At 44.3% G+C, this 27436-nt stretch overlaps 1 protein-coding gene across 2 annotated transcripts in view; it reads right to left on the bottom strand.

Moving 5' to 3' along the window:
• The window catches only part of CACNA2D2 (calcium voltage-gated channel auxiliary subunit alpha2delta 2), a 208987-nt gene that overhangs the window by 169379 nt on the left and 12172 nt on the right, over window positions 1–27436 (bottom strand). For both annotated transcript variants that reach the window (XM_039733882.1, XM_039733883.1), the window contains exon 2: window positions 17653–17734. In XM_039733882.1, the coding sequence (XP_039589816.1) occupies window positions 17653–17734 (82 nt within the window). The remainder of the gene's footprint in view (window positions 1–17652; window positions 17735–27436) is intronic.

Here is a 27436-nt window from a genome sequence, read left to right as displayed (position 1 = left end):
GGATTCACTGGCTGGGAAAATAGGCCAGAACCAAATGCAACAGACTTGAGACTGCAACTACCCCAGCTGAACCCCTGAATATCTGTTGGACAACAGGCATATCTGAACAGGAGCCACCAGCGAGGATCAGCAGATACTGAGGCAACCATTGCTGTTCTGCCCCCCTCACTCCTGTTCCCAATCTGCAAATAGAATCACAGAGTGGTTTGGGTTTGAAGGGACTTGAAAGATCACCCCATTTCAACCCCTTTGCTATGGCCAGTAACACCTTCTATGGCTAGAAACCTAATAGACTAGGTTTCTCAGAGCCCCATCCCACCTGGCCTGGAACTCTTCCAGGGGTAGGCAGCCACAGCTTCTCTGGGCAACCTGTGTCAGGGCCTCACCATCCTCACAGGGAAGATATTTTAATGTCTAATATAAGCCTACTCTCAGTTTGAAGACATTCCCTCTTGTCCTATCACTCCATGCTCTTGTGAATAGTCTCTTCCCACTTTTCTTGGAGGCTCTCTTCCATGAGCAGGAACTGGAACTGCAGTTTGATGTACCCTCAGCTCAGAGGCCCAGTGCTCAGAGAAGGACATTTGAGGAAAAGACAAACCTACTACAAGGAGTAAGGGAGAAACTAGGAAGTACACTACATGTTTAGAAGATAACAGATCTGCAACAGACACATATTACAAGACCACAGCACAATAGATGGAAAGAAAGAAATATGGTAAATATTCTACAGCACATAGGAGCAGCCCTAGAGATATACCAGAACAAATACAGAGGAAGAAATTACTACATATAGCTAACAGAGATCCACATTAGGAATGGTATTACAAGAAAGATTACCTCCATCAAAGCCAACCCCTGGAGACCTTCTTAGGCTAATGTTTGTCCTCAGCAGCTGCTTTTAAGGTCCTTATGAAATAGGGACACCTTTTATTACAGCACCAATTTCACTTCTGCTTAGTCTTTCATGAGAAAAATAACTTAAACTGAGGCAGACCACAATAACTAGAAGCAGCTTGAGCCTTAGACCCCCATTTAGAAGCCTGGCATGAGGAAGATTTAAGTGGGTTCACATTTGTGATTTCTCCAGGGTTTGCTGAATCCCCATGAAGAGGGCTATAATAGCACATGAGAAGCTGCAACTAGAAATCTGCCAAAATGTACTTCTCCCTGAATTCTCAAAAAGTACTGCAAAGCCCTGTTGTGCCCAAAGTTTTTCTTTGCTTTCAGTTCATACTAATTTCAACCTATTAAGTGCCAATTTCAAAACACGAATTACAAAACACTCTCAGTGTGCTTACTTTTCTTTTGGTTTCCTCTTGAAAATAACAACAATGTGCAGTTTGTCCCTAGATTTTTCTGTGGCAGGCGTCACTAACACCCAGTGAATGTGAATTCAGAAATCCTCACTGTGGGAGGGAAATCCAGCAATAGATTGCGGCACCAGGAAGATACAGAAATCCTGCCCAGACTCCCAGAGCAGGCTAAGACAGAGACAGGAACCAGCCACAGATGTATCTACCTGAATCATAAAAGTATTTCCTTCCTTTTACCAGCAAACGTGCTCAAGTTTGTGCCCTATCTGGACTAACTAAAACTTCACAGACCTACTGATCCAGAAATAAACTTTTAATTTGTCATTCAATCCTAACTAAATGCCATGCAAGGAAAAAAGGTCAAAAGTCAAGTGGGATGTGATTCCTCCAGATGTGAGTGAATAATGAACAGCCCAGAAAACACAGCAACATTCTGATGCCATAGAAATGCTCAGATAAATGTTTCTGTCTACTTCATTGCAGCAATAATAGGAAGGTTTAAGTGATTTCCCTCATCAGTCTACTGCAAGGGTTAAAGATAGCCACAAAATTTAGACTGGGATGTTGAGGGCTGTTCAGATGACACATCTTTTTTCATCTCAGATTCAGGCTTGAACACAAATATTATATACTGAAATAGCAATAGCTTATTATGATATTTTTTTTTCTGTATAAATTCCCCTGGAAAACAGTTTTGGCTTTCTGGTGAAATATGTAGATATGTACAGTATAATTATCACTGGTTCCCCCTTAAAACAATAATCCAGCATGGAATACAGAATTTGCAATTTAACAGGGACCTACATTTCTTTAAGGTTTTTGGCTTGGTTTTCCTTTTTTAAACTAGTTAATAAGCCACTTCTAAATGAAATTAATCTTGTTAATGAGAAACTTATGATGAAGACAAAAATAAAGCCACCCTTCTGAATGTTAATATGAACATGCTTCTCTTTAGTACACATTCCCCCAGTTTTCCCTTGTCCATTTTCAAAAGGAGTCATGCATGTTTGCCCTCTGGAAATGCTAAGGGCACATTTAGATGTAGGATGGACAGCTATTATCCCCACTGATATCTGTACAACCAACAGTTTTGGTAAAACAAACCTCCAGCCCCAAAGAATGGCTTTTTCTTATCACAAGGATAAGAATGGAGCATGTGAAGCAAACCAGTGGAGAGAGGACTTAATGGATTATCAGGCCTAACTGCCTAAATTCCTGATTTGTTTTGGACTTGGTAAAGTGATTGCAGGAGATCCTGGGTGCAGAGGGCTGCAACGGAGGCACCAGAAAGAGTTCCTGTGTAGATGACATTATGGTTTGCATGGAGCAAACCAGCTGCTGAGGTGAAGAATTCAGCTTTGCCCCATCACACATTTAGAAGTTATTTGCAGAAGGATTTTTTTACAGGTTTATTTTTCCAAATAATGTAATAAGCTGCTTTTGCCAATACTTCAACTTAGCCATGTTGCAGAGTGTGGTTCCTGGATACTCATGAGCTGAGTGAGGAGACCCTGGAGATGCCTCTGCAGTGCCATGAAAGACCATCTCCACCACTTGGCTGAAGAAATCCAATAACCAGAAGCTGTCACAATGGTGTTGCAAAAAACTCCAGCTAAAATCAACCAACACTAAGCAAACAAAACAACCCCACCTTCCCACTGCACGTAAAGCAGCTGCAAGTGGATTTTGATAAGATCAACCTGTAGCTTTATTCAGACAAGTGGAGTTTGTTCAAATAAATGCACAGACAAATACATTCAGTGTTAACAATGTGAAAATGTTGGGGCACCCAAAATTCAAGCACCTGACTTTTCTCTACTTCCAGCACAGCAGTACCACTTAGGAGAAAGCTCATAGTCAAACAGAAATACAATATCTGCAGTAAAATACATACAAAATTACCACAAAAGTAATTGCTTTTGGTATAAATGGTTGTCTTCAAAGTTTTCTCTAGCACACAAGTCCCTTCAGAAAGAGCAAGAATAAATTTACTGCATGTGAATTTATTCAAAGCTAGTAGATTCAGTATAATGAAATCCTCCTAAGTAAATATATGATAAAGAAGCCAATGCTTAGCACTTGACCTCAGGATTTCTTGACACAAGGCTGTAATGCAAAGCAGCAGGAACCTCAGGACTGCTGGCACAGAGGAGTCAAGCAAGGAAAATCTCAGGGGGCTCAACTCCTGGGAGGACATGGAGCCATACAGGGACTGAAACAACCAGTGCCACCAGGGGGTCTTCTCTGGAGGGACTCTGAAAGCCCCCAAATCATAATCCATGCTGTACATTTCCTTTGGCAAGGGCCATGGAACACTGCACATATCTAAAATTGGTGATTTTTGCAGAGTTTTCCCCCAGACTTCATTGTCATATTTCCAGGTATGTGAACAGCAGCACACTTTGGTTTCCCTTACAGAGACAGGTGCTTCTTGTGAGAATAACTTAATTAGTCTGTTATAGTAAGAGAGAAAAAGAAGTTGCCATTCAGTTGTATGAAAGTCTTCACTGCCATGACACCTACTCCTTGTCCAGAGTGTTGTCTCTCTGTTACCTGACATCCCACTGGCTCAGGAGCTGAAAGGCCTTGGTGGCCACTATGCCATGAAAGTCTTCACTGCCATGACACCTACTCCTTGTCCAGAGTGTTGTCTGTTACCTGACATCCCACTGGCTTAGGAGCTGAAAGGCCTTGGTGGCCACTGTGCTATTCAGTGGATGGATGTAGGATGGCATTTCCTGTGCCACAGATCTTCCAGTGTTCCAGCGTCATGGTGTGTCAATCATTCATATAAGAAACACCACAGGAGTCCTGTTGGTTATGGGTGACAGCAGAGGTGGAAAACCCTGTTCCTGCAGAAGTAACTGAGACCAAGGCCAAACCCATGGCGACCAATGACATCCCATGTATGGTGTGTCATGGAAGATGAAGTGCAAAAGCTCTCTGAATTCATGTTATCTCTGCATACAGCATGTCACTTAATTGCCCAGAAAAGCCTCTTGGAGAAGCATATGGGAAGTTTTCCCATGAAAAATGACATCGCTTAAAGTCTTTTCTAGCTAGAAACCACTCGACAGAATCTATCACTACTGACATCTGGGACATAAGCTTCAAAGCAGTTAATTTACCATTTTAGGTTGAGCCAGTTTCCCATAGACATTGATATCCAAAGTAGGTAATTGTTATGCCAGAAAGCAGAATCATTAGAGGAGAAAAAAAGGTGAAGAAGAAACCTATGCAATAATTCTCCTGCAGTATCCAGACCTGCCAGAGCTTCATTTAGGATTGCTGATGACCACTCTTTGGCCTCCCACATTCCTGGACTTTTAAGACAATGCTTCTACAGCTGTTCTACAAAATCACTAATAGCCTGTAGAGTATTGCAGTAACAAACACCAGGACAAGCCCCCAGCAAGGTCCCAGGCCAGACAATAAAGCCTTTGTGCATCTCCGCTGGTACAACTGCAGCTCACCTTTAGCACCGAGCTCAGGCTCTCAGCTGTGCTAATTAATTGCTTAAGGAGTTGTCACCTTCTCGGTGACGCAGAGCCAGCAGCCATTGCCACCCCTCCCCTCTCTGCCGCAGTCACATTACCTGCTCCTCTCAAGGACCTCCGAGGGCTGGCTCCCCATCTGTCCCCTGCGCAGCCTCCACACAGCCCTGCTCCCCCTCTGCGAGCAGGAACTGAGAGGAGCCAAACCACAGGAGCTCTTTAGGGGCAAACGCTTCCCCTGCCCATCACTTCCCCCTCTCTGTCACTCCAGCCAGCAGCAGGAGCTTTGCTCCAATAGCAGAGTTTCTGACCACACTGACAAAGCTGTGTCCCACCTCTGCCTGGCACTTGCAGCTACAGAGGTCACACAAGGACGTCAGGACCTTCTGCCTAACACACCCCACATTGTTTACTGCACTCAGAGTGGGCACCCATACCATACCCATATGAATCTTGTGGTGATGAACAACACAAACAGAACCTGCTAAACCCCCAGAAATCAATTGCAATAAGGTCCTGCAGGAGCTGAGTAACTCCCATTACTTCATTTGTCTGTGAACCCTTTTCAGTGGCTCCATTACCTTTCCAGTCTGTGAGGCTAGGATCTATGATAAACCTGATCCTACAGGCTGAAAGTATATGGCTTTCCTCTACTGACACCACTCCAGGGGATGCCCATGGACACCAAAAGACCTGTAAAAAGATTGTCTCATCAAGCAGGGCACGGTCCAGAAATGACATGCCACTTTACAAGCTGGCAAGTGGACACCCCCTGTAAAACTAACCTCAACCCTATTTTGTGACTGCACCTGGGCAGCAACCAGCTTTTGTTTAAAAATGACTCCCCTCATTTCCCAGCCCTGCCTCCAGAGCTGTGTGAAGAACGCTGCTGGTTATTTTTTAGAGGTGAATCAACACTAATTCAAACTTGATGGCAACTTAATGACTTCCATCAGCAGCTCTGCACAGAACAGAGCAGTGACCTCAAGCCAGTGGCTGACTGAAGGGCACCCACACCCACATAACATGTGTCATGTACAAGGGGATCTTCTTTAATTTGCACTGGGTATCAGCATATATCACATAATCTGATTGTAACCAATATGTTAGGAAGACAGGCCAGGCTCCTGGAAGAGTGGGGCTAGGAGATGGTTTCTGCTAGCAGAGTGCTTTCAGTCTGAGGTTTGCACTGAAGATGTTACACTTACAGCTGTGATGAAAAATCCTCCCTTAATACTGCACTGCACTAGCAGGAGAAGCCTGACTCCTTATTAAGTTGTGTAAGCAGAGAGGTCAAGTGTAGAAGTGCTGAAAACCTGCAATTCCCTACCCTCCTTTGGGATGCCATGGGTCAAGGTGGAAGTACAATGGCAAGTACATTTGCCCTGATGCTGCATTTGCTCTGTGGGTCAACAGAGACCATCTACTCCCCGGGCTGTCATTCTGGCATCTTTCATAACCACTAACCTCTCTTCTAAAAGAAAAAAGAGGTTTTATTAGAAAGTCAGTGGATGATCCAAATGTCAGAGTGAAAAATCCAGAGGAAGGTTAAGGATTTTTTTACTTTTTATTTTTTTTAATACAGCTGCACTGGAGGTGAGTGAACACCAGAGCGTTTTGATTTCCTGCCTGGTTTCAATAAATGTTGCACTCCCAGGCACCCAAGGGACTGCTGTGGTTTGTCAAAACCAATTAATTTTCTTCCACAGAATGCTTCAGGCACCTCAAAATGTCGTTCGAGAGCTAGCACACATCTAAGGAGGAGGGAAAGCTGGCAATCAACTGCTGCTCGGGCTCTGCATCAGGAGCACAGCCCTGAAAACTCACACCAACAGCAGAGGCAAGGAGAGGACGATGGCTATCACTCCAGGCAGGGGAGGGAGCTGGGGGCAGAGCCAACGAGAAAATGCCATGTGTTGTAGGCCCTACGAATATAAACAAGAAGCTGCCGCTTGTGAAACTTGCCAGAAATAAGTTTCCTAAGGGAGAATTCAAAGCGGAAAGTTTCTCTCTCTCACTTGCATTTCCTAGGATTCACTGCTCAGTGCTAATAGATGTAGTAACGAGCCAGCAGAGACAAACTGAACACTTGTTATTAAAGAAGACATTTGGTAGATATGCCCTGGAGTCAGGATTCATAGGTTCTCTCCCCAGCTCTCCATCAGATTCGCTGTGCAGAATAAAGGTTTTCCTCACCCAAGCCTCAATTTCCTATTTACAGAGCCAAATTTGGATGTTTTCCTTCTTTCCAGTTTTGAGATGTGAAAGTAAACATGTTTGAAAGTAATTTTATTAATCAGCCATGAAATGCACTAGAGGTAAGCATGGTATTACCATACTAGGATTAATTTTTCAGTGAACACCAAGTCACTGGGCACTTAGAACATATTGGGGGTATAATTTCTACTCAGAATTGGACATACCCAGTAGTGATGCTATGAATATTCCATGTCTGTACCTAACAGCAAATTATTATCACTGAATGTTAGGTAACCACCTGTTGCTTTCTACAAAGGGCAGGGATGGGGATGGATGTTTTTCTTACATGCCAGCACTCTGCAAAAGGGGCAGAAGACAAAAGATAAGTTGAATTTTAAACTATTTGAGTTGACTGTGGATTCACATGCAAATCCTGCTAGAGCAGGAAACAGAACAGCTGATGTTCCCAGCAAGCACTATAGTAAGGCCCAGCCTTCTCATAATGCCCAAGGAAACTGGGAACCAAGGCTCCTTTGAAGATCCCAGGCCCCTAATCAGGTCTAGTGTCATCCTTGCTGGACCACTGACAGAAACAAAGAACTTCCAAAATTAAAAATGACAGTATGCTGAGCAATGGCGTGAGCTTTATAGTGTAACAAATCTTAGAAGAACAAGGAATAAATCCACCTTTTTTTCTTTTTCTGTTCACCAGCTATGGTATCTTCAATGACCTACTTGTTTTTAGAAGTAATCCAACATTTACCATTACAATCTTCTTTGCTCCTCAAGTCACATAAACCCCCTGCTGTCTCCTTCTTCTCTATTTACCTGGCCTTACAGTCACAGCAGGGAATTGAAAATCTGCTCCCTGCCTCTTAGCTACAAGCAAAGGCTTTGCTTGGGCATCCAACAGATAATAACTAGTGCTTCTGCTTAAACAATCCCTAGAGTGGCTCCTGACACATGCAGACATTTAGATCTGCCACCAGTCCAAGCCACATCAGCCAGGCATTTGGGAAACTGCCCTGATAGAAATAGCCATGCCTCTCATTCACAGCCTCTCTTCGCATCAGTAAATCTCATGTTTCATTCAGGCAGGACTTTCCTCAGTGCTCTTACTTACTATTTAATATTTATGCTATGGTCAGTGTCCAAAAAGCATGACACTATTGGTTATAGTAGATGCTGAACAAACACATACTAAATCTGTCTTGGATGCTTCCAGGTGTGAAAGGTCAGTTAGAAAAGGGAGAAAAGTCAATAAAATCTCAAGCCCAGTGAATAACTGAATCACAACGAGCAAGCCCAAATATAAATCTAAAATAATGAAACAGAGAAATCCTCTAAAATATACCAAAATAAAGAGGGAATGCCCCACATATATCAGTTGGCATTGATCAGCCAAGAGCAACAGAAGAGGAAGGAGAATCCATAACCATTAGCATCATCTTCCTGCTACATTTCTTCCTTAGCCTGTTCACCTTCCTTCACTCTGCTCTGGATATGACCTCCCAAATCATGACAGAACCTGGTTTATTCCTAAGACATAAAAGAGTGTGGAGCTCTTCAAGCTCATTTTATGCAGAATTGTCAAAGTATGATGCAAAGGATACGGGTGTTGGAAAGCTACAGATCCCTGATGGTTACCAAGATCTGGAGTCTCCCAAGAGGCAGCTCCTCCAAAAGCAGAGCCATCCCTTTCAATAAAGCAACAGCAAACTACACCTTAACCAGGGCACAGATTCACAGTCTTTAAGCAAAGCTCTCCAGTACTGAAGTCCAGCTGATCTGTTTACAAGGAAGGCAAGACTGGTCTAATAACAGACTCCACTCTCTCTCCCTCCCTTGCAATAATATCTTAACTCAAAATAATTAAAAGGAAATAAGTACCTATAAAACTGGCAGCACTGCTGCAGGCCAATAGGTTGGCAAGGGTGGGTGTTTGAAATAAGTGGCCCATTCAAGTTATTCACTTCAGATGTCAGAGGTGATCTGCTGTAATGAGGCACAATAAACACTCTTAACATGCAAAGTGCCCGCTGCCTTTTACCAGGCTGGAGCCACACTGGACAGAAAAACCACAACTGTGCCCTTAAGAAGTCACCTCCTCCCTGGCCTCCCCATCTTCCAAGCCCTCCTGCATTTCTACATATTGAACAAAGAAGATGTGAGTGACACATCTTACTGCTTCCTCCACACAATAACCTCAAGTATCTCACAAGTTTCCTTCTTGAAACCTTCCAGTATAACTGCATACTTCATTCCTCTGCAGTCCAGTGATGAATGGAAGTGATGGATCATCCACAAGAATGCCAGGATCCACCAGTGTCCAATACCTACTGCTTGCTTGACAAACCTACCAGGAAGAGAAATGCAAACTCCCCAGCATACAGCATTTCAAGTTGAAGGGACACTTAAAGCCCATAAATAATATTTAAAAACATAGAATGGGAAAAATCTGAAACTATGATGAAATACAGACACATATTTTCTATGTTTTGTATCTTGATCAGTGATAGAGTTGCATTTTTGGTTAGCAGCTCTGCTCACAGGAGACTGAATTCCAGGCTATATCAATTCCCCTGTGAATGTAAAGGAAAAGAACCATCTGGAGAGAATAATAAAACAATTAACTTTCCATTAAAGAATAATCTATGTATGTTTTTAAGAAGGGAAACTTTAATGATCTCTACCTAATTATTCATGCTGCATTCTGGCAGAGTTGGTATGGATTTTGCCTTGCTTTATTTTTAAACACAGCCTGAAGTTAACAACTTCAGCTGGAATGAATGTGGGGACCACACAGGCTCCTTCAGTCAAGGGCAGGACAACCTGGATGAGGGAGGCTTCCAGAAACATCAGCCAAGGTCTCATCCTTCCCATGGATTCATATGGCTTTGCAATGGCAACAACATCAATTCAAAGAGTTTCACTGAATATTCATGAGGATTTTACAAACATGGTTGTTGACTGGCTGGGTACATCAGCTACATTTTTGGACGCAAAACGCAAAGCAGCACGCTCGGGAGATGCACACACCTGAACATCACTCTGTTGAATGCTGGGCTCATTTAACTTGTCACTGACAGCAATATAAATCAGAAATTACTCCATAAAACTCAACAGCAATCCCCTTTGATTGTGCAAACTCACCAACTGGCTGCAAGTGTATTATCTTTACAAAGTAGTTCTGTAAAGTGGAAAGGTACAAAGCAAGGGCTTTAAGGACTGTTACTCTGCCTGTTACCCTCCTAAACACACCCTCCTCTATGGACCTGCTGGCTGTACCCACGATGGAGAACAGCCCAGGCTGCACCACACCTTGGTCCTGCAGACCTGCTCAGCTTAACCACCTGCCTCAGTTTCCCAGTGGATAATACTAATGAGTCAGTAACTCTGCATGCCTGCACTTCATTCCAGTTTACACAGCGCTTTCCAGCCAAGGCTCTCAAACATTTGGAAAGGACCAAATATAGTTTAAGCTAAAATTAACTGGAACATAAATATCAGGATTCAGCCACTCAGATCACTCCCTTAGAACACCTACCTGGCACACTGGGCTTTCCAGCATAAGAACTCACACATTAAAGAGCTGGTAAATAGTGAGACAGTGTCCAGGCAATTCTTTGCTACTATTTATTGACCAACTGATTGAGACCAGGCTCTGTAACACAGTGCAGGCACGTTTACCCCTCTCCCCTGCAAGATGCTAAGTTTTATGATCTGAAAAAGTAATTAAAAAAAAAAAAACCCCACATAATCCTGGCACACAAACTAGTCACACCTGAGTCCTGCTGAAAAAATCCCTGCCTCAGCTTTCAAATGTTGCAGAACATTTTCATTCGCAGCTTCTGCATAAATGGAGCAAGTATTGAGCCTAAGAGTCTAAGGCATTTTAGCCTTGAGACTTCCAGTCTGCTCTTCCCCTAGAACTGTAAAAGCCCATCTTTCTGCACTAAATATATATATACACACACAGACACCACCACATACACAGATATATGCACACCCTGATGTCTCAAAGCAGGGCCCCTGCATCTGCCAACAGGCTGCACACTGCATCGGCACAATGGCTCTGGTGCAGGATCTGCACCACCCACTGGAAAGGATTTAGTGAGGGGTGCTAACGTCACACACTGAGCAGCCACATACAGCTATAAATTATTCATACACATTACTCTAATTATGCAAATGTACTAAAAGCTGGAGCATATGTTTCCCTGACATCTTGCAGTACGGATGCAATATGGTTCTAGTAGAGAGAAAGAGTGAGTAGTGAGATGATGGGTGTAAGGGGGCTAACGATGGCACTCACTGGCCCAAGCAAGAGGTGCCAGAGGATCCCTCTTTCCCAACCAAGCTGCTGCAAGCCTAAGGACATTTAAATGCTCCTCCTTGGTAATATAGTGTTGTCTCTGCACTCAGTGCTGAACAGAGTGCTGAGGCTGCTGAACGGCCCAGGCAGATTAAAATAAACCCAAGCAGTTTGGAACAGGAATGTGTTTATCTGGCATCACACACTTCCTCTTATCAAACATGAGGAGCAGGGGAGGGCACAGTGATGGTGTGCGGAAGCAGGCTGTGTGCACACTGCTAGGAGAGGGGGAGGGAAAAGAGGGGAGGAAAGCAAGGATCAGACAGATTATGCATGAGCCTGGGAACCAAGGGCTTGGAGCTAGGCATCATCTCACTGGGGTACAGAGCCCATCCTCCAGGGCAGTCCCCAGATAGGCACTAGCTGTTGGAAAACTCAGTAAGGTCCTTTCTCCCTGGCAGCATCTGGAAGAGGACAGGCATTCAGTGCTGCTGTAGCATAAGCAGCTGGCTTTGTGTGTTGCCCCAGCTTTGGGTTCAAAACTCTCTTGAGCACAGAGCAGCCACTGGGCATCACTCAGCTCCCATTCTGTGAGCTGGGGCTGACACCTCAGAAGGAAAAGGCCAGATGAATTCTGCTATGGTGTTTTGAAGATAGTACTGGATTGAATATCAGAAGATTAGGATCTAATTCCCAACTCGGCCATGTTGGGAATAAGGGCCACATCACTGTTTCTGTGAATGCCCAGTCCATGTGACAGAGCCCTTTGGAAGCAGACAGGCTTCTCAGACACTGTGTCCACAGCATTGTGCAGGGGGACTGTGATTCTCTTGCATCCTTCATTTAAAATTCCATTAACACTTCTCAGATTCTCCAGCCCTACTGAATGACCAGCTGAGTGTTTCTACACCCAGAGAAAACAAAAGAACAAATTAAACATCATGTAATACCACAGTTACTTGGGAGATTTAGGCTAACTTATTATTATTCCAGTAGTTACCCAAGATCAAAAAAGTTGAACAGAAAACCTTGACAGCTACTTTGATAAGAGCATGCCTCACCTCCTGGTGCTGGCATTAAAGAGGCTCTAGCTCTGTACCAGCAGTTTTGTAAAGGATGCTCTCACAGAGCCACGTGAAACACTCGGTACTGCAGAGACCCCATCACAGGAGGAGTGTTAGTGACTGCAGCACTACGCAAGGCAGATGCCACTTCAGCTCTTCACACCCAAGGCAAAATTCTGTCAGTATACTAGTGTTTTTTAATTTAAGTTCTTGTTTGCGCACGGCTCAATCACAGTTCCTCACCTGCAGCTGCCTGAACTAAAGCATGGCCATGCTTTAAAAAGAAGAGAGGATATATCAGAGAAGCAGCACTGAGCAGAAGGGACAGGCAGGATGAGGCAGACAAAGGTGGGGACACCTGCACACATCCTGGTCACACTGCCCCAAGCCCTGGCCAGCAGGGTCCTTCCCTGTCAGAACAACCCAGAGGAATGAACAGCAGCACTTCTGCCAGGCAGAGATACCAAACTAGCAAAACAAAGTAGAAGATAACAAGAAAGAATAGAAGACAGACAGGAAAATCCACTGAAGTAAAACCAGATATTGATTACAAGGACCAAGCTGAGCCACTTCTGCTGTGCCAAAATCAGCAAACTCCTTCTGGGGCTGCATCCCAAAGGGCACAGCACGAGTCTCCCTTTCCCCTGTGCCTGTTCTCTTTTCTCTGCAGTCACACATGCTGAGGCAGCTCAGGCAGCAAAGCTCAGGCAGACCAGCACGAGTCTCCCTTTCCCCTGTGCCTGTTCTCTTTTCTCTGCAGTCACACATGCTGAGGACCAAGCAAAGCTCAGGCAGAGGCTCCCTGCCTGCCCAGCTCAGCCACATCCCACTCTGGGCTCAAGTTTGGGGCCATCTCACACTTTACAGACTGACTGGCTCCTCATCACCAAGGCCAGCAGAACCCTTATGTCCCAGTCATACACCAGCAAGGTAGACCCAGACCTTTACTTTCTTGGCTGCCCAGAGGAAAGAGAAGAGGGTACAAAACCAGCTTGACAGGCTGGAGAGGAGGAGCAGATGCAGCTCAGGTCCAGCTCTGCTGCCCACCCTGTCCCTGCTGAAGCCTGTCTGTGTCGGGATACAGCACCTCCAGGAGAGAGAACTACCCTGCTATGGAAGCAGTCCTCAGGAAAGACAACCAGAGAGAAAGGAAGACAGAGCAGGAAAGGGGGCTCAGCATTTACATCTCTCAGCTCTTTCCCCTCTCGTTTGAAAGGCTTTGGCTCCCTCAGTAACTGCCAGTGAGGAAACAAAGCCACTGGAGGCAGCCAGGGACACCAGGTACCAGAGGAGGGGGGAGGGATGCTCTGACCAGCTCGCTGCTCACCTCAGGAGACACAGGATCACACACAATTTAGGTAACAAGCCAGGGCAGATTTGAGCCTCAGCCCAGCTATCCAGAAAAGAGTTTTAACACAACATCCAGGGGGGCTGCTCAGCGAGGAACAAAACCCAGCAGCACACACAGCTCTGCTGTCACCAGTCCTGCCACGAGTGCCAGCACAGCAGGACACTGGGAGCCTGGGACAGGGCTGCACCAGCATGGGAAATCTCTTGAGTACAGCCTACCCTGGAGCAGCTTTTGCAGCATCTAGGCTGGAAAGACAAAATATGAATTCATTTTTGACTAAAGTCAGTAACTTTTACTTGTTCCAAAAAACTAGGAGAAAGAGAAATGTAGTGTGGTGTAGCAAGAAATGTAAAAACAAAATATTTTTTGTTCTGCAAAGTGAAGAGTCCACTGTAGCCACAAAGATGTCACTAACAGAAAAAAACCCTGGAAATCAGAGAGTTGTATTTTTAGTATAATATTCCTTATTCTAGAAATAATTATTTTAAGAATGTCAATCTACTCAGACAGCATTATAGGGTCCCACATATCATCGTGCCAGTCAGAGCTAAATTAGCAGTGATTTGTGCTCTCAATTATCTCTGAGCTGCGAGGGAGGCAAGGACAGGGAGGCAAAGCAACATGCCCTTATCCAAGTGCTGGGATTTGTTTTGAGGCATGCCTGGAGGAACCAGCCAGCCAACAGGATGCTGCACCACAGGCACCCCGAGGGCTGAACACTGACTTCACCAGGCAGAGAATCATCTGAGCAAGGCCAAGATCCTCCATACAGCTCCAAGCCCACAGTGTTCAGTCATGTGGGTGCCCCACCACAGCCAGTCTGTCTGTCTAACAGGGACATCTGCACTTCAGTGTTTTCAAGGTCTGGACATCAGGAGAGAAGCGAGGTGATACCTCACAGCTGAAAGAAGAGCCTTTGGCATGACTCCCCTTTACATCTCAGAGCTTCTCACCCTCCTGTAATTGCTCTAGAAAAATGATCCCCTTGTGCAAAGGAGGATCTGCATGGTGCAAGCTTGGAAAACCTCCCCAGGGGATTGCCTGTCCACCTGGCAGGACAGAGGGAAGCAGGGGCATTGAACATTTAGTACCCCAACTCAAGGAAATGACTGAAGAGTTAAAAAAAAAATATCTTTCTGGGATGGGCAGCATTCCAGGAAGATAAAATATTCAGCACCGTTATGTTCCTGGACACCATATTTCTGACAATAAATTTCATGCCTCATATGCCATAACAGTTATGATTTCAGGCAATAACCAAAGAACAGCTCTTCACCCTTTCACAACAACCCAAGAAAGAAAGATTTGTAAGTAAACCTGGCAAATCTCAGAGGAGGGTATTTTTTATTATTCTTTGGTCTGTCACTTTGGTAGTCAGGCCTGGAAAGGGAAGATCTATTTCTGGCATGGACCCACCTCCAGTGCTTACAGCTTCATAGTCCCATGAGAGCTGGCAGTGGAACCCACCACTTCACAACCCACCAAGTTCAGAAGGACCAGTTCTGTCTTTATTGACACTGGAGCCCTGTTCCCCCCCACTGGAGCACTTTTCTAATATCACTATGCACAATGAACCAGAAGTCCCCTCTGCAGACATGTCCCAGGCCAACACGGCAAGCCCAAAGAGCATCAGCAACTTTTAGCAAAAAACAGGCTCTACTTGCTTCATTTTCTTTATTCTTCCTACCCTGCATGGGTTTACTCTTGATTAATGATGAACCTTCCTGTGAAATCCCAGTGGGTGGAATTAGCTTCCAGCTATACCATGTTTCAGCTCCCACAGCTCCTCAGGGGCTCTTCCTTCCCCCTCTGCCTGCTCACCTTCTAAATTTTGAGTGTGGTTGCAGGAGAATGTGGACTTTTTTTAAATCTAACTTTTTAAATCCATGTCTCCAAGTAGGTTACAGTGCCACGTTATGACATTAGACAGCTCCATACTGTAACCCCAATGAACCTGTTTGCAGCTGCTGGGTAAGGACTCCCTGCAGGTGCAGCTCTGAGTTCCTCAGGGTGAAGCACTCCATGCCATTTTCCATCAGTGAAGCTGTGCTAGTGTGCACTAGCAAGTGAGGGGGTTCTTAAGCATCATACATTAGATATTGCATCTATGAATCAAACCTGAACTCCACATCCCAAGCTCTCCCCTAGAGATCAGCAGACAGCCTCCACCAGGCCTTTCTGGTGTTCAAACAGCTGCAGAGTAGAATTTTCAGTAGCTCATTTCTTGGCTTCAGCTGGTTTATGCATTTACTAGATACAATAATTAGCTTCCTCCCTTCACAAGAAGATTCCAAAACAGATTTCAAAAAAGCCCTTTCAATCCCTCTGTAGTCAGTGTATCCAGTATTAATCCATTGAAGTACTGCATTATGTTCTACCAGGAGAATTAAACAGGAAAAGTGGGAAGCTCTCTTACCTGTAATTGACTGACTGGCCAATAGGAGTCAAGTGCTGGCAAATTGGAGGTGTAATTTCTCTTTAATTATGGCATTAAAAAAATTACATGATACACCTATTTAACATGCAAAGGAGTAAAATCAAAGCTAATAAGAATAAATTGTAAGAGAGAACATGTACAAAAATGTAGTAGCAATCCTTTTGTTTTTTATGATTGTGCTCTGCTGAAGAGAATGCTGGCTGCTGCACCATTGTATTGCCTGGAAAACATCCCCAGCTCTAAGACCCTGCCAACATGCAAAACTGCATTGCACAAATGCATGGTTACATTCAAAAATATCTGCTGAAACCCAGGTGGGTGTATATGCTTTTCATGCTGCACATGAAGTTTATATCAATCCACCTGAAGTTCAGTTGAAATGAATGCACACAAAGCCCAGGTACACCATTCTAGAGCTCAAATATGAACACAAATGAATGGATGAACCATGAAGAGTATTTCAAGCCTTCAGGTAAACTCATTTCAAAATGCATTTAAAAGAAAATAGTGTGACTTCTGTGTTTAGACAATGGATTACAACCAACAGTATAAAATATCAGCAGTTCTGTTTAAGCCAATACAGCTACTAGTGCAAGACAGACAGTAGGAGTCCCATAAAAGTATTGGCGTCTGAGAAGAACATGTCACTGTCACCAGAAAACACAAATACACCCATGCTTTTTTTCTGGGGTAACATATTTATCACTCAAGAGAAGCCTATTTTCTTTAGATTAACACCATAACTGTTATTCCAAATTGCTCAACTTCAAATCAGCTAGTCAGCACAAGAGTGTGGGCAAGGGGAAACAGGGCTTTATGGGGAAAGGGAAATGGGGAAGGCTTCAAAGGCTGTTTGATCCCAAACCTAATAAACCCCGATGAAGCTGTTCTGTAACTGCCCTGACCCACCCCAGAGCACTGCTGCCAGGAGAAGAGCAGTCTGGCCTCTGCAGCCTCTGCATCCTGGTGCCAACTCAGGGAGCAGGAGGCAGATGCCAGCATCAGTAAGTGAATTTTGTTTTCTGGCACTTGGAAACAGTAGCCAAACAACAACTACAGTTTTACCTGCAATGTATATTTAAAAACAAGGAGCTTCCAATGGCTAGCAAAATTATCTTTTCAACATTTCCTGCTTTGCCAACACAAGTTTAAATTTAAAACACAACCTTCAGTCCCTGGAGGAAAGGTTCATTGAATTTATTACTTTTTAGTGTGTCATATAGGAAAAACCTGAGAGGTACATGCTTAGATAGCAGTGACATGCAGCCCCAGAGACAGACACAAACCACACTCACTCCCACAGACTTGATAAATGTATCTGATTGCCCAGGAACCAGAAGCAAAGCCAGCCATGACCCTACCCATGGAGTGAGCTGAGAGGGTGACGGAGTGCAAGTGTTCACACAGGTGATTTCTGCAGATGAGAACATTCATGGCCACAAGAAAGGCAGCACAGGTAAAAGAAAGACAGCTTACCTTTCTGAGCTGCTGGACTCCACCAAATATCCTCATCACTCCATCAATCTCCTGCTCCAGCCTCCTGGCCCAGTACTGCATACTGCAAGAGATGGAGGGAAAGAGAGAAAGAGAAAGGGAGAGAAAGAGAAAGAGTCAGAGCCCTGACACTGCGCAGATAAGCAAGGGACTGAAGGGAGAGGGAGGAAATCAGTGCCTCAGCTAAGTTCACTGCTCTCTCTCTGCAGCACCGAGGGCAGGGCAGAGTACCAAGAACACACTGCTTTGAGAATTACAGCTGGGGCAGGTTATAAACTTCAAGACTTCAAAATTTATGCACAAGGCACCACGGAGAGAAGAGGGGAGAAAAAGGTACAACAAAAACTGCAAGGCTTGAGGCTTTATTTTCTCCTTATATAAACATTTGCAGTAGATAATTATTTAAGCCCAGAGTGATTAACAAGGTCGAAGTGCTGTGGAGTACAGAAAACAGCTTATTGCTTCAGCAGGGCTTTGTGGCAGAGAGCAAACCCCGAGCCACGGCAGGGCCAAAGGTGTCTTGTCCTGCTGCAGCAATGGATTATCACTGCAGCACCACGGGAGAGACCTGGGCACAGCCAGGAGCCAAGCACAGAGCAGCAAGTGCCCAAGGGCTCAGCTGCTTTGCACCTTCAGCAAAGCCAAGCTGTGCCAGGCATCGGCTGTGCCAGGTGGGCAGAGGGAAGGGCCGGGAGCTGCCGCTGGCACCTCCTTCATCCCGAGCCCTGTACAGAGAGGGAGCTGCCAGGCCTTCCACAGGCACAACACCTTCTATACACTCAGCCACACAGATTGCTGCCTACAGCAATAACACCAAGTCAAAAACAACAACAAATAAACCCTCTGCTAAATCCACAGAACTTGATAATTCTCCTTCTTTTAATGAGATTTCCCGGCTTCAGCCGCTGCCCAGGCAAATGTCAAATCTCCTGTCTGACCTGGAAAAGCAACACTCAATTGCCTCTGCACCACTTGGCACTGCCTTCAGTGCTTTTTTCACAGCAACATTTCTCTCTCAATGGATGCCACAAAAAGGAGGAAAGGAGCAGAAGGAGTAGAAGGTAAGGCCAGAGGCAGGGCAAAGTGCTGGTGGGAGGGAGCAGATCAGCTCGGGGAGGTTGCACTTTCGTTAGGTTCACCTAATGATTTCATTCTTCATTCAAAGAGACATCCCCCCAGCAGCCCACATGCACTCCCCCACAACCCCCAAACCATGGAGGGGCTCTCTCAGAGATCAAGGAGCAAAGAAACCCAACTATTTTTCAGCTCTGAATTACACAGCACAGCCCAAAAGCTGGGCAGAATTATGAAAGCAGAAAGATGCCCTGAGCTGAGGGGCAGAGCAGAGCTGGAGCATCACTTTTGAGGGGTGAGGGACCAGCAGGACAAGGGAAGGGCTGGCAGATAGATGTGTATTACTGAGGCAAAATTCATGCCAGTCAATAGCATACAAGGCTGTGGGTGAAAACAAGATTTAATGTGCACGCCAAGCCTTCTCAGTTTTCCAATGTAACTTATGCCATTTCCCATCTTCCCACAGAGGCAATGCTGCCTCTTGTCCCTTGGAAGCATGGCTGGGAGGGGAAATTTAGGAAATGAGTGAAGATACCAGCAAACCCCCTATTCTGCCAGAGGAGAGAGAGCAAAGCCTTCAGTGGGGCTGCCAGTGTGAAGGTACCAGGTCACAGACAGAACTGAGGGGAGCGCTGGGTTTGTGGGTTTTTGTTTCTTTTCCTTTTCCAGTCAAATGTTTTATCAAAGGTATAAGTCAGGTTACCCTGAGTATCAAAGTTACCCACAAATCTTCTGAAGTATTTTCACCAAAAAATATCTATCTTTACACAAGTCATTCACTTAAGAAAAAGCCTTGAAAAACCAAAATTGAATTTATTTTTCCCCTCCTCCAGTTTGTCCAGTGAACTGAAAAAAATCAATTATATGCTCATACTCAGCCACAGGTCTGAGAAACCCCACCGAGCACTTATGGAGCTGACACTTTTCCTTAACTTCCAGCTCTGTACAAGATCCTCGATTTCAGTGACACCTGCCTGTGTCAGCTCTCACCAGGAACACCTACACCACCACAGCAAGGAAAAATTACCTCCCATCTTGAGCTGCATCCATCAACATTAGCAACTGCTCCTATCCGCTTAAATGTCACGTATGGCCAAGCCTTCAGAAAGGATTAGTTAGAGAGGAAGACAGAGGCATCAATATTACTCTGTTGGCATATGCTAAAGAGACACTGAGCGCTCAGTTGAGCTGGGATTTACAATTAATTTAAATTTAGTCAGCAGATTTGTTTAAAAAAAATTGTTTTAACTTATTCCACCCCCTGCCTCCGCCCCAAGAAGTACTACTATTTTAGAGAAAAGTCACTGGGTTTTTCATTCATGAGAATAGCTGCAGTTCCCTTTAACTGTGCACTCCTATGATACCTGACTCTCAGTCTTACAGAGCAGCAGTTTCCCAAAGAGTCCAGCTAAGCCTGGTGACATCAATATTAAAAAGAAATAAATACACGTATTACACTATCAAATAAAAAGGACAGCATTTTGGCATAGCTGACACCAGGTTTCCAGATTTTAAAAAAAAAAGTAATAGCAGAAGCAGCTTCTTTTTTTCTAGTGTAGTATGGCTATCCAAGAACTTTTGCCAGTGGTAGTAAAAATTCTTTTTTCTACCCAGCACATCCCTCACCCACATCAAAGCACTGGCAGAACTCTTATCTGATAAATTGCTATGTTCCTCTACCCTGGTAATGTCCAAGACAGAAGTCTGCAGAGTGGCCACATCCCAAAATTTGGAGGTTTCATGTCACTTATCATATACTGGGTTGAAAGTTACCATTAAAAAAACCCCAAACATTAAACTAATGTACTTAAAATTGTATGTAAGTTGTCTGTAGCAAGGCTGCAGAGGGTAAAGAAGCTGCTAGCCCACGATGGACATGGAGATTCCTGTGTGCAGCGTGCCTCCTATGGAAGCTGTAAGCAATAAGGCACGGCAGTCATTGCGTTCCTGGGCCATTACTGCACGCCTCAGGTGCGCTACAGGGCTCGATAACTCCTTCAAACATGCTGCCAGGAGTCCCTGCTGCTCTTGTGAAATGTCATTTACAAATAAAGCATAAAGAACACAGCTGATGCTCTGGCTGGGAAGCCACTGGCACGGCTGTGGTGGTGCTCACGGAAAGGCAGCAGGCTCTTTACGAGCCATGTGCACAAACCTCCTAAAACCAAGCACCACTTTGGTGTCCACTGTAGTGAGAAAACATGGGCCAGGAGAAAACCTTGGAGCTCAAGAATTTGTGATGGCACTTAATAGCTCTGTGCCTGCATGGAAAGAGCCTGGACTATCCCCTGTCCTCTCTTGGGCAGTGACATGCCCAGCACATCTCACTCATCCCCATTGTCTCAGCAGGCTCTCCTGTTGCTCAGGAGTCTCCATAGGACTTTCCCAACCCAACAACTCTACAGCTGTCATATACACATTCAGGACATCAATAAAAAATCTTTAGGATTGAAAAAAATGGTTGTTTCATTCACCTGTAAATATTACAGCCTCGAGTGCAACGTTTGCAAGGGAGGTAACTGATTTTTGAAAACACACCATTTATCACTGCCTCTCTAAAGAAAACTACAAAAATGTTAATTGATTACATAATTTGCATATTTGATTTTTCTTACAGATGATATAAAGTAGGCTTTAAAAAAGAAGCAGATATTCAAAACTATTTACTGTGTCAAGCAGAACACCAGGAGGCAAATCACTGCTGCTGCAGTTGGGACCAAGAAGCAAAGCATCCCACGTGTCCCAGTCCTTCTCAGTGGGCATCTGTGCCTTGCCACTGCTCACAGCAGCCCTTTTTTAGGATTAGGGCATGTTCCATGCTTCAGGTCACCCAAGCAGTTGCAGAGACTTCCATGTTGGTGTCTGAGGCTGTACTACTGCTCCAGCTGTGTAGCTTCAGAAGAAAATTATAATTGCCTGGAAAGACAGGAGACAGGCTGTGCTTGGCCCGATCCTCCCACACTTGTGCACACATCAGATGGCAGCCTGAGAGTCCTGGTCTTCTGTATAGAAACTGGAGACACTCACAGAGAAGCCACCAGTGCAAGCCATGCCCTGCCAGCCTGTGGCCAGCACCAGGGACGTGCCACAGCAGCTCAGCCCAAAGTCACTCTGTCCCTTGATGGCTCTGGGTACATGGGACAGACCCTTCAGGGGCTGCAGTGACACCTCCTCATGGCTAACCTAGGGGTGGGCAAGGCAGTTACACAAACCATTAATGAGTATAAGCCTCATTGCAAGGCACCTCTCACAAAAGCACTGGGAAAAGAGAAGCAAGAGGAAAGAAAATTAGTTTTCTGCTTGAGGACATTTTTTACTTAAAAGAAGCCTTAGGAGAGTGCTTGTTTGGCTGTGAACAGAAGAGGATGTTAGAAAAAAAATAAAACAGGAGAATTGGTCCTTTTCTTTTGCTGCCTTCCTGGCCCCAAAAATAAGAGAGAGTCACAGAAACACAAAAGCACAAGAGGAGAAGCTACTTGCTAAGTGGATCTACTGCCCCAAAGCTTATTGGGTTCTACACAGAGTGTGTTCTGAACAAGTGTCTACACTTCACGCAGTGTGTTCAGCCAAGAATGCTTCACCCTGATTCATAGGCTTTGGTTCAGTGCCCAAATATTGCTATTTAATAAGGTTATTAATTACTGTGTTGTCTAATTTTTGCTGTGCAGGAACTTCTCATAATTGGCTTATTCCTTCAAGATGCTTAATCCTTTAACTATAATAGCCTGTGTCAGTACACACATGTGCACATGTGTGTGTGCAGGATATGCCCCCTCTGAGCTCTCTTGCATACCTAGGCTGTAAAAAACCCACGTGAGCAAATATTTACCCATCAAGGAAAAACAAGTTGCCTTTTTATTTTATCCTGAAGATACAACTTAGAGAGAACACCTGTTTCCTTCCAAATAACTTACTGACCGTGCTTCCAGACATTATCAAGCCTCCCACATTGTCATTTTATGACTGTGTTTTAATTTAAAGTATGTGCCCAGGTGTTTATATAAAGGAAGGGTGGGAAAAAATTGCCTTCTGGACTAGTCTTTTCTTAATATTTATCAAGACATTATTCACCTCTACCATCTGGTTTTCCCTGTAATAAGAAAGCATCTTTGACATTATTACAGGGAGGAAGGACAGGACAAATGAATGCTAGAACTATATCCTAAAGAAAAATCTTTAAAGAGACAGGAAAGGGATAGTCTGTCTACATTCATCTCTTTCATGACAGTATTTTGTTCTCAATTCAAACATTAACTTTCTGGGTCTGTTTCTGTGTCCTATCTTCTAAGTTTTCAAATTTTTTGCAGCAGGGTATGTCTTGCAAAAACTGCACCTAAAAAAAAACCCAAGTGACAAAATCCCTACCAGATCCATCTTGATCCCAGTTTGACACCCCATCAAGTATTAAAATGTAATAAAAAGGGTAACTGCAGAATTTTCTCAACCTGTGGCATAGATAAAGCTGAGTGAGGAGAAAATAAGTCTGAGGGGAAAATTACACCAAAAAAATTGTGTTTCATTAACAGCTCTTGAGCATGAATATTTCTGTAGGTATCTGTGAGAAAACCAACACTAACCACCAACTTGTCACCAGTGACATTTAGGATAATAGGAAAATTACTCATTAAATATGATTTCTGTATTGAAAAACAGAAGCATTACCCATTCAACGTCTACCTCCACTTGAGAACAGGACAGGCAGTAGCTGTTCAGTCACAGATATGCAGGATGGCAGGAGTTTCAGGAACTCCTCTTCCACCACTTACTTGCACTAAGTAAGTGAACCCTCTGCATGAAGTGTTCTCTAATCTGTTCTTTAAATTCTCTGCTGAAGGTGAACCCAAGATCCTCATAGTACCTCTTCCCAATTCCATTTTTCAGCACATGGTAAAAAAGTTCCCTTTTCATTCACCCTAAATCTCAATTTCCTCTTTCCACATATCCCACCTACAGCTGACACTGAAAAAATCTTACAACAAGCTCCTAAGAACTGGAAGATCATGATTCTGTTGCATCCTTTAGAGTAGTAAAATAAATAGAAAGGGAAACTCAGCTTTTCACAGCTTTCTCTGTTTTGCACTGTTTTATAAAACATTCATTCTTTTTGTTGCCCTTCTCTGGGTTCTCAACAGTGTGCCTGTATCTCCAAAGGCTCATGCCAAAAAGTGAGGTCAGGTACTCCAACAGAAGCCAAACCCAGTGCTGTATGAGGAAGAAGACATCACCTCCCCAGTCCTGTCCAAGAAGCTACTGAACACTGAAGAATAAATGTGCCCTTCTGCTATGACAGCACTTGGCTGACTCAAAGTGATCCACAATAACTCTCAAGATCTTTTTTGCCACGCTGCTACCCAGACGGGTGTTCTTTATTCTGTATTTGTACATTTCATTTCTCCCTCATAAGTGCAGTATTTGCATTTGTTTTCACTGAATTTCATTTTGCTGATATCCAGCTCGCCGTTCAATTTTTCTAGATCATTTTGAATTCCGGTAATGCCTTTCAAAGTACATCCAACCCCTCCTAGCTCAGTGTCGCCTGCAAATTTTATAAGCATATTTCCTATTCCATTGCTTAAGTTATTAATGAAACTATTGCATAGAAGCAGGTCCAGGGCAGATCCCTGCAGGACCCCACTTGAAATGCCCTCCCAGTATGACAAAGAGCCACGATAACTATTCTTTGAGAGCTGCGTATCCAATCAAAATATCTTGAATTTCAAACTTTACAAAAAACTGATTTGGAGTATTTGATATGCAAAGGAGCTGGAGGCCAAAGGATAATGCAGTGAATAATTTAAAGCCTAGGAGTAGATTTGAGGAAAATCTCAGTCTGTTGGTGGATGATTTGCCCACAGACAGAGGAAGAAGCCACTGAATGTGTGAGCTGGTACATTTGCTTGGCAGTGTTGGGAAAGGGCCCACACAGGCACCAATTTCTTCTGACCAAACATGTGCACAACCTCTCACGGATACAGCAATGAAAAGTAAAAATGGCAAAGCAAGCACAGTAGGTATTTTTTGCAGACTACAGGGGAGAGGATAGCCTTTTGCCAAAAGGCCCTTCCAGCCTTGAACCCATTACCCAATTCAGGACCATAACAAACAAAAAAAGCCACAAGCAAAGGCTATCAGCACTGGAGCAGCACTGGTGATACCAGCAGTATCCTACCCACAAGAAGTAATTGTTTTTTTCAGAGCCCAAGCTAACACAATGCCTTAGCCTCCCTGCTTTTTTGAAAACTCTGCTCCCAGTTTACATCTGGGAACTCTGTTTCCATGGCACACTTCCTGATGTGCATCAGGAGCAAGAGCAGCCCATGGCTTCTTTGCACCATCTTCGTACTCTCGTCACACAGGATTAGAACTGGGCTCCTTATCTCAAAGCCTGTCACAAATCTAGACTTGAAACACAATGAATTAATAAATAAGTGAATAGGTGTCAGTTTTATGGAGCACACTACCTGCATAAATTTCACCCAATGCAGCCACTTGTCATTTTCAGCACCCCTTGAGACCCCAATGGCTGATAACTCTTGCACGTCACTTTGCAACCCATTATACAGATGAAGTTTTATGATAAAACCTCCCTCCTCTCTGACTCCTGTTTTACAGATGCAATCTGAGTGGAGGCTGAAGAGATCCCATCCCCCACGGCAAAGATAAGGTTACGGAGGGTAGGTCTTAGTAAGGATTTTGCAAGCTGCATGAATTATTAAAGTCCTTTATGATATAATGACAGACATATCAGGTTATTTGTTTATTCTGTGTATAATTCATGACTCTCTTGGGAACTCGACAGAAGTAAGATCGCTTGTTGCATCTTCTTGTTCATTCCAGTAAATCCTCATCACCAGATGGAAGGCTGAACCACCCCTGAAGACAAAACAGCCACAATTTACAGGACCTGTACCTGGGGTTGGAGATGGGAGAGCTTTTTACTCAGCCTGGAGAAACAGTGAAGCTGCCATTTGAGTACGTCAGGCTGGATGGCTGAAAGATGACAGCCCGGGCAGTGCTCCTCTACCATGCCATCAGAACACTGCCCACTAAAGCACATGCAAACAACTTTATGATTACATGCTATGAGTTGTCCTGTGCTCCTCCATCACTGCTGAGCAACAGTAGGACTATCAAAGCTGATGCAGGCTTATAAGACTCCAGGATAATTCACAACCACCACCTCTCAACTACTCAAACAGTGTGATACTGGACAAAACAAACAATTCCCCTTGTTTGGGTCTTTTTTGTAGAGTCTGGTCAAGATATTGGGCAAAGCATGATAAAGAGGTGCCACATCTTGATGGCTGGAACTGAATATTAAATACATACATTGCAGTCTTTTCTCCATTGTTAAGCATGCTGCTCAAAGGATGAGGGAGATGTGATGCTGCAGCAGGAAAACAGGAAATAAGGATGGACTGGAGCCCCTGGCAAGAAAGAGCTTCCCAACACTCAAGACTGTCCACCTGGTGATGCTGCTACTGCCAGGAAGAGTCAAGGCAACTCATGGAGAGTTGCAGCAAAACAAAGGTGGCCAAACTGCCAACAGCACAGTGTAAACTCTTACCAGCAACTTGACATCAGAGGACTGCTTTAAGCATCCACCCTGCCCATGGCAGATTTCAGCTGCCAAACTTGGCACAAATTATCAATCTGGTCACTTAAAGACAAACAAGGAGTTTAGTGGAGGACTACTGACTAGTCAGAACTCTGCTGAATTTGTGTCAACAGCTTCCCTCCTCACCAAGAAAAGATGTCATTAAACTCTGCCACAAAGACCTCCTGCTACAAGAAGCTATTTAGGGGCATCCATTGTCATTGCTTCAGCCTCAAAACATGTCAGTCCAAGTCTCCTGGGGTTTCTGGAGTAGCCTCTCAAGCACCATATGTAACATTCTGCAGGGGTTTCTGGGCATCACTGTCACTCGATGTCTATCTAGTTAAACCCCCCACTTTAAACAAGCCCTCTCCACACCATCCCCCTACCTGAGAGTTCCTGGCTCCTAAGAGAGCATTGTAATCATTGTTATTATAAAGCACTTAGCGATGCTCGTTTATTGCATCTCTCACCAGCCAAACACCCAGAACCCTGTTATTTCAAATGCAGTTGCCTTCATTTGCAGAAGCTCTTCATTGTATTAGTCCCTTTCAGGAATAAAAGAAAAAAGGGGTGGGGGTGGAGAGCATTAAAAAAAATAAATAGCAGTTTACTGCATTTTATACCATTACCTCACTACTTTGTGATATACATCTAAAAGCTGTTTGTAAGACCTTTCCTGCTGTAAGGTGGCATCCAGACAAGCCCTGAAGCAGACAGAGTGCAAGCATGAAGCCCAGTTCAGTTTTGTCCCAGTACTGCTGCATTACCTAGAGCATAACAGCAACAGGGATGAAGCTGCCAGCTTTCACAGGTCACCTCCTCTCTCCTTCTCCCCGTCCAACTGGGACAAAGACTGCTCCCTCCACAGGGAAAAAACATCTACATATCACTCTGAAAAGTAATACAGGTCTGTTCCTCTGAAAAGGATACAAAACTGTATAAATGGAAGTACCTGAACCACACTGGGAATACTCAGAAGGTGCTACAGGGTTTGCTGTACATGGAGAGGATGCAGATCTATCAGGCTCAGTTTCCCCATCTCCAGCCACAGTCAGCTTTTCACACTGAAAAGAATTCACTTCCTGTCCTGGA

This window comes from Passer montanus, unplaced genomic scaffold (assembly GCF_014805655.1).
Source record: "Passer montanus isolate IOZ18808 unplaced genomic scaffold, ASM1480565v1 scaffold9, whole genome shotgun sequence".
In the NCBI taxonomy this organism is placed as follows: domain Eukaryota; kingdom Metazoa; phylum Chordata; class Aves; order Passeriformes; family Passeridae; genus Passer; species Passer montanus.
The sequence above is the reverse complement of the archived record's forward strand: the minus strand, read 5'-3'. Positions and strand labels throughout refer to the sequence as shown.